The sequence below is a fragment of the Volvox carteri genome (assembly GCF_000143455.1).
Source record: "Volvox carteri f. nagariensis unplaced genomic scaffold VOLCAscaffold_151, whole genome shotgun sequence".
In the NCBI taxonomy this organism is placed as follows: Eukaryota; Viridiplantae; Chlorophyta; class Chlorophyceae; order Chlamydomonadales; family Volvocaceae; genus Volvox; species Volvox carteri.
Window position 1 is genome coordinate 31,790 of NW_003307694.1, and position 7,364 is coordinate 39,153.

Below are 7,364 nucleotides of genomic sequence, written 5' to 3' on the forward strand. Positions count from 1 at the left end.
GTGGCGGCGGTGGGGGTTGCGGCGGCGGAAAGGGCGGCGGTGGCGGCGGCCGGCAGCAGAGCTGCCAGCGGGACAGGACTCTCAGCCCTAGCTGCTCCAGCGCTGTCTGGTACTCCTCCGGCAACGAGCTGTTGCAGCCAAACGCGTCCTCCCGCTGAACCCCCCCGGTGGGGGCCAGAAGCAGCGCACGAATCTCCGTGCCACACGGCACCGCCCCCAGGCTGGCAAACACATCAATGCTGCTCGCCAGGGCGGCTTGCAGCCGCCGAAAGGAGCGAGCGTAGGCGCGCGCAGACCACTCTGCCTTCACGATAACGTACGCCGTACTTTCCACAGCAGATGGACTGCCGACAGCGGCCATGGCGCCGTAACGCGCTTCGATAGGCGCCGCTGTTTCACTGGCGTGGCAGCTGTAGTTTCCCTCCACAAGTCCGTACGGCTGCGCCAACGTCTCGCAGGCTAGACGCAGCTTGTAGCAGGACAGCCGCTCCAGGGGCGCCATGACAAACAGTGTCAGCTGCGCGGCGGCAGTGGACCCCGGCGGCGGCGGGGACGCCCTAGGCGGCGAGGCAACAGGCCGCGGCGGCGGCTGCTCCAGAGGTGGCGGGGGCGGGTCCCTCGGTGGCGGCGGACTACTCGAATCTGCGCGCGGCAGCGCCGGCTGCGGCGGTGGCGGCGAACTGCTCCGCCCCCCCCCCGGTTGTGTGGGCCTTTCCGAGCAGCAGAGTGCGGGCAGGGTCAGCGGCTCCGAGCTCCCGGGCAGACTCAACATGCCGTTGCAGCTGTAGATGTAGACGGAGGCGGCGTCCTGCTCCTCAGTCTGCGTGGTGGCGATGAGCTGGTCGTCGCAGGGGACGCCGGCGCCAGCAAGGAACTTGCCAATGTCGGGGCCCTGGGGCCGGCCCATAGTGAGGACGGCACTCCGCGCGACATCGGACCTGGGCAGCACTGCACTCAGGATGAACCAGTACAGGTCCGGGGGGGGCTGCTGATTCGGGCTCTGGGAGCGGTTTTGACCTAGGGTTTGGCCTTCGCTGATCTGGAGCTGGATGTAGCACAGCTGGTTTCGGGAAAAGATGTTGGCGCTGTCCAGGAAGTCGGAAAAGAGCTTCTGCAGGTCGGCGCACAAGCTGAGCCGCGTGGCGCCCGAGAGTTGCATAATTGTCTCCGGCGTCTTGACGTCCGGCGGCGAGCTGGGAAAGGCAGGTGGGGCGCGGACGTCCGGCGGGTCCTGCGGCGGTGAGGACCCCGGGGGCCCCAGCACCTCCGCCGCCGCTGAGCCCTGCAAGAGAGGGAGAGCGAGTGGAGATTTGCTCAATGATTTTGAAGGAAGCACGTCAGCCGGGTACGATAAGCTGGTCCGCCGCTGCATTGTCATTAAACCGCGGTTGACTAGCACCCTAATAGCTACCAAGCCTTTAAGGAATCGCGCGGATGAATTAAGAAGGGACATTATGTAGCTCAGTGCTCGACCACGTCTACTTCAGCGGTCTGTCCATTCTAAACTTCAAAACCCCTTACGAGCACCCGCATCGCTGAGCGGCTACCCTCACAACGAGCTTATAGCTCCTTCCTTGCCTTTCGAAGTTGCCTGGCGCAGGCGTTGTACACAAGCATACCTTAAACAACGCCAGGAGCAGTAGCGAGCTGTGTAGCAGCCATTGCATTCCCATTCAACAATGACTTGTAAAAGTGTCAGATATCTTTAGCAGGGCACGCTCAGCGATGACCCAGGGAAATCTTGGAAATTGATGTGCTACAGGTACAGCTGTCTGGAAAACTCGCCAGCCAAAGGGAGCGACCCATGTAGTAGCTTTGGGATATAGTAACTCGCACAATTATCGCATCTATACGCTTTGCATCCTCAGTAGTAACCCCCCGGCAATGCTCGGGGGGCATTGAGCATCACAGGCAGACCTAGTAGTTGAAAAACGCTGCACCAGTGGGAGTTACCGTTTTGGAGGTACAACCTCTAACTATTTTACGAACCCTGGGACGAGCAAGGGAAAGCCGTACTCGCATGCCAACGGACAACGAATCTGAGGCTATCAATTGTAAGTCAGAGTATTGAAAGAGCCAAATGTTTGTGAGGTTGTTTTCCGTTGGTACTGGCTTACCTCTGCGGTCCTGGTGCTATTAGTGCGAAACGCACCTATCGGCGAAGGTTTTGCAAAGCCTGCAGAAGGCCTGGGATTTGTATTAAGATGCATCAGTGAACAGCGCTGGCCATTGCAGAGGTCTATGGGCCCTATTCGTACGACATTTTCCCATAGGCAGAACAAAGACTCCTCGTCGAAAATCGGAATTCCTCTTGCACTTGCTGAAGATATACCGGAAACATGGGTGAGCTCTCTAATAGGATAATTTACTTTGGTCCTTGCGCCGGCGGCCGCCTTACAGTGCTTTTCCACGCTCACAGGCAAGGTTCACGGTTCCCTCGCCCGCGCCGGTAAGGTGCGCGGCCAGACACCCAAGGTCCCGAAGCAGGAGAAGAAGAAGCGGCCGCGGGGCCGCGCTATGAAGCGCATGAAGTACAACCGCCGCTTTGTCAACGTTGGTGAGCATCTCTCGCAGCATTGGAGGGTTTGCGAGCCGTCCAGAGCATGTCTTGTCATAATATGCTTCCTATTTACGCAAGGATGCCCTGTGCTCAAAGATGCATGCTTGGGGTCTTTTCCCAACATAACGATGCTATTCAGCAAGTCGTTGTTGCGCAATTCGGTCTGGGCTTTCGTTCTGCAATTAACGGGTTACAGTATTGTTAGGCGGGCATACAGCGGTGTTAGTTTTTTACAGCGCATCTGAACCAAGTTGATTGCACACATACGGTTATGTTATGGTGTGCAATGTCATCATAACATGGTGCTCGCCCGCCCCTTTCGCAGTGGTTGGCTTCGGCAAGAAGCGTGGACCGAACTCGAACCCAGCCTAAACGGAATCAGTAGCGGAGGCTAGTCGATTTTGGAGCCGTCGTGCAGCCACTGGTTCTCCGGAACGATGGAAGTTGCTAGCATGCATCTTCAGTGGCGTCGCCATGCTGTGAACGGCCGCGCACGAGCTACTCCAGCAGCTTAGGGAGTGCAGTTGGTCGTCCTACTTTGTACGTCACTTTGGCAGGGGCTTTCGAGTGACGGATTGGGAACGGCGTGAGCGGTCCTTGCGGCAGCGCAGGAGGCGGTGGGATTGCAGCCGGATACTCGGTCCTATTTGCGGCTGTTGGCCCGCCCTTGCGCTGCCATCAAGTTTGATAGCCGCAGCGGCGAGGATCGTTGACTGTAACGGCACGGCAAATCCAGGATATACCGTCGCCTCTGAGAACCAAGTACCTAGGGCTGCACACACGACGTCAAAACAGTCTAATCTTGCCGGGAAAGGGGTCGGTGTCCCCCGGGGTCTCTCTACAGCACTAGTACGCACTAGTACGGTCCACTGGCTTCAGTACAGCTTTACAGAACAGCGCATGCGATGCAGCAGTCACTGAGGATCAGCATGGTTGTGTATGTTAAGAACCTGCCTGCATGCTGTAGCCACAGATGGGGGGAAGAAAATATTCGGATTTTTACATAAATCTTAAAAAGTGTCGTATATGTCTATATCAATTGATGGCCAACAAAACCACCCCGAGAAAGCAGATAGAAATCTGACACTAAATCAGCTAACCCAGCAACCCGTGGCTGGCAAATTCAAGTCTTCAGAATTAGACAGTACGAAAGCAGTTAACCCTCCGTAAATGAAACAATCCACCATGTACAGCAGGAACCTTCCCTTCTGTGCCGCTGCTGTGTCCCTCCGTGTACCTATCGCAAACCGACTGCCGCTTCTCTTCCGAAGAGAAATCCATAAAAACCGACATGCCTGATAACCAAACATGGCATACGGATTCACATGCTGCCTCCGCCAACCATCGCATGTACGATAATTCTCTCGGTAAAAAACAGCGCGCCCCCTCCCTCACACATAACAAACCTCGCAAATGGCAGGTGACACCGAGACCGCTCCAGTAAGCCCGGCTAGGTTACAAAACTCAAACCGAACGCCTCGTGGCAAATCAAGCACGCCGCCGCGGTGGGCTCCCCTCCCCCCCCCCCAGCACAATCTGCCGTTAGGTGTTTTGTACGCTCCTGCCCCCTTAGCTCTGCTGCCCTGCTGACAACCAAGACACACTACACACCTTCCTCATAGCTCGGGGGCCCAGATCATTAAAATTACACACCTCCCATGTGGACCCCACCCCACACGAACACAACAGACAAATGCCCCCAATCCCCGAGCACCTAGTTCCTACCCAGGTTCCGCCGTCCGTACTGTTCCGGCCCCGCAGTCCGCAATCCAGCACGCATAACCCACATCTCCACCCGTGCAGATGTCTCCACGCCACTGGCACGAGCCAAAGCAGAGCCGTCCCACGCTCTCGAAAGCAGCCGCTATACTAGGGAGTACTCAACCCTCTGAATCCCGACCGACACCCAGAGGCCGCAAAGGAAAGGTGCTACCCATCCACCTACCCGCTCACCCACCCACCTGCAGTACAGCAGCCCTAAGTCTACATATACACGACCCGCCCGCCCCAGCCCCGAGCCCCCTCCCTACCCAGCCGCACACTTATTCGAAACTACGGAAAAGCAGCTGAACCTGGTTCTCCAGATCAGATACGCGGGGCAGATCGACACGCAGCCGCCCCCCTTCCGCAGCGGTCATCGCCGTCACCGCAGGGCCACCCGCACCACCCGCAGCGCCACTCGTCGGCTCCAGAACCGCGCCAGGCGTGAAGCTGTAGCTCACCTCCGGCTGCAGCCTGGCACCATTGAGCAGTACGACATCCGGCTCACGACTGCAGTACGCCAGCAGATCCCCGTGCCCGCGAATCGTCGTGGTGAACACAAGCTCCTTCGCGCCGAAGCCGAACGGGGAAGAGGCGGCGCCAGTCCGGATGGAGCCGGCAGCCGCCCCCGTGGAAGACTCGTGACTTAGCTCCCGTACGGCACCTCCTCCGTTGATCATATTGGATAAGCCCAGTACGGCAATGGCGACGGGGCCGACGCGGGTGATTCGTGCCACACTCAGCACGTCTGCCTCACCGCTGTGTAGGGACACCTGAACAGGGGTAGTGAGGGAGGGGGCGGGGGGGGGGGGCGGGTTTGAAGGGGAGGGGAGAGAGAAGGGGAATGGAGATTGCAGAGCATCAGCGCAGGGGGAGGAGGCGTACGAAGAGTTGTACGATATCGCAGAATCGTGCGGAGCGGAACGACTCCTGGACAAGTTGTGGGAAGAGGAGCGCCATTGGGGTTTCGGAGCACACGTGTACGGGTATGTACGGCATTAAACTATTCGGGACCGGCTAGAATATTCGGCTGGGGAGGGGCGGGAGGACTGGGGCGGCGGGGACGTTCGGTATCGTACCTGTATTCCCTCGTTCCCGTGCAGCAGAGTCATGACTGCCGTACCCCGGGAAAACACCACGAACTCCCGAGGCGTGACGGGGGTGGGGGAGGGGGTGCCGGTGGATGGGGGCCGGAAGGAGTCCACGTCGTACGGCCGGACCTGCGGGCCGCAGCACACCCACCCAACCCATCATGACCGTACAGCTCATACCAAGGGGGGGGGGTACACGTCATCGTTCGTCCCCCATCAATGGTTGTGTCCGTTGATGACGACAGCAGGCGCACTCGTAGGCCTTATAAGTCCCTTACGGCGGTGCCGTACGGCTGTGCGCCATTGAAGCAGCGGTTTGCCATGGACACAGACACACACACACACACGCTGTGATGTCTTTCACTTCGGTAGATCTCCCTCAGCCCCCCCCCCGATCGAATTCACCGCCACCTACCCACTCACCCACTCACCTACACCTACACCTGCGCCACCCCTCTCCCCCCTTATTCCCCCTTTTCCCCCCCTCCCCAAAACCCCCAGGTACGGAGCGGCGGAGGCAAAGTACGGAGACCCCGCCCGTCCGCGCCCGGTATCCCTGGCACCCGGGCCACCTTCAGGTAGTTCTGCGCTGTCGTCATCACCCCACGTCATCCCGAGGACTGCTGCTTCACAACCGCCGACTGGTCAGTTCTGCTACCTGCACATCTGCCGCAGCAATCTTCCCTTGGCAGCACCTTCACTCGCTCGTGGTTCGTCTTTTTTTCCCCCCTTCGCCCCCCAACACCAATCCCCCAAACATACACACATACACGTACCTCCGTACTGAGCGGTTTCGGAGCCTTGTCGTGCACGTGGAACTTCCTCCTGGTTCTGTCCCACGAGCTACCCTGCAGATGGAACACCCCCACCACCCCGGTCACCGGGTTGCTGTTCCAAACCTGGGGGGGGGGAGGGGGGGGGAGGGGGTTGTGAGGGCGGGGGCGGGTAAGGGGGGGGAGGGGGACGGGGAGCACCACCACCTGCGTGCAAAGAGAGGGAAATCCAGCACCCGATACTCAGTTTCCCCTCTCACCCCCGATACACAGTAGCGGTCTCCACCCACCCCACTTCGTTCATTACATCTTCAGCACCCGGACCCCCCCCACACACACACCCACTCCCACCCGTCACCCCCCCCGCCCACCTTGAGCAGGCTCTTTCCGTCCCGCAGGACGTCAACAAACAAACAGTCCCGTGTGGGGCGGCCAGGCTGAGTACAGCGGAGTACGGAACCGTCCGGCAGTACGAGCGAGTGGAGTACGGAGAAGTCGTGTTCCCCGGGCTTGTCGGACACGTAAACCGGGCCGCCGGACACGGCCCTAGAGCCGTTGGGGGGTGGGGGAGGGGGAAGGGGAGGGGGAGGGGGAGGGGGGTTGGGGAGATGTGTACGTGGCAGTACGTGTGTTGGGGGGGTTTCGGGAAGGGGAAAAGGGGGAAAGGGGGAAAGACGAACCACGAACGAGGAGGGGGAGAGGGAGGGGCAGGTCTGAACGTGTTTCGACAAGCCGCCACGAAGAGAGATCTGGCCCTGCAGGATGTCTGCGTGTGCGTATGCGTGTGTGTTTTGACATGTTCACGTCACCCCTCTGCATTCTTCCCTTCGTGAACTCTGCGCCCTCCGGCCCCCCCCTCTAAAGGCCGACACCGGCCCCCTACCGCCCCCCTACCGCCCTAAACAGTACCAGCACCCCTTTCCTCCCCACCAACGTCCCCCTACCGCCCCCACCCACCCACCCCCCTCCCCCACCTGGCAGCCGCATGCAGTCTGGCGGCGGGGTGCTTGGAGTGGAACATGTCCCAATCGGGCTGCAGCAGGGCGCCCAGGAACAGCGAGTTGAAGGCGCATGCGGCGATGTGCGGGTGGCTGGAGGCCGGGTCGCGAGGGTAGAAGTCGTCACTGGCGCGAGCTACTGCCGTGGCGGTCATTCTGAAGGTGGGAGGAAGAAGAAGGG

At 59.9% G+C, this 7,364-nt stretch overlaps 3 protein-coding genes across 3 annotated transcripts in view; 1 reads left to right on the forward strand and 2 right to left on the reverse strand.

Annotated features, from left to right (window-relative positions):
- Nucleotides 1-1,673, reverse strand: part of VOLCADRAFT_100754 (uncharacterized protein) — a gene marked incomplete at both ends in the record, with an annotated part of 8,166 nt that extends 6,493 nt beyond the window's left edge. The window contains 2 exons of the mRNA XM_002959276.1: nucleotides 190-1,282; nucleotides 1,620-1,673. Of these exons, the coding sequence (XP_002959322.1) occupies nucleotides 190-1,282; nucleotides 1,620-1,673 (1,147 nt within the window). The remainder of the gene's footprint in view (nucleotides 1-189; nucleotides 1,283-1,619) is intronic.
- A 647-nt stretch (nucleotides 1,674-2,320) lies between these two features.
- On the forward strand, nucleotides 2,321-3,368 carry rps30 (component of cytosolic 80S ribosome and 40S small subunit). Its single transcript, XM_002959272.1, has 3 exons — nucleotides 2,321-2,343; nucleotides 2,420-2,557; nucleotides 2,886-3,368. Exons 1-3 carry the CDS (start codon nucleotides 2,340-2,342, stop codon nucleotides 2,930-2,932), a joined length of 189 nt encoding a protein of 62 aa, XP_002959318.1. The 5' UTR covers nucleotides 2,321-2,339; the 3' UTR covers nucleotides 2,933-3,368.
- Nucleotides 3,369-4,782: 1,414 nt separating this feature from the next.
- The window catches only part of VOLCADRAFT_100756 (uncharacterized protein), a gene marked incomplete at both ends in the record, with an annotated part of 8,070 nt that continues 5,488 nt past the window's right edge, over nucleotides 4,783-7,364 (reverse strand). The window contains 5 exons of the mRNA XM_002959277.1: nucleotides 4,783-5,094; nucleotides 5,401-5,541; nucleotides 6,189-6,311; nucleotides 6,557-6,731; nucleotides 7,160-7,339. Coding sequence (XP_002959323.1) covers nucleotides 4,783-5,094; nucleotides 5,401-5,541; nucleotides 6,189-6,311; nucleotides 6,557-6,731; nucleotides 7,160-7,339 — 931 coding nt within the window. The remainder of the gene's footprint in view (nucleotides 5,095-5,400; nucleotides 5,542-6,188; nucleotides 6,312-6,556; nucleotides 6,732-7,159; nucleotides 7,340-7,364) is intronic.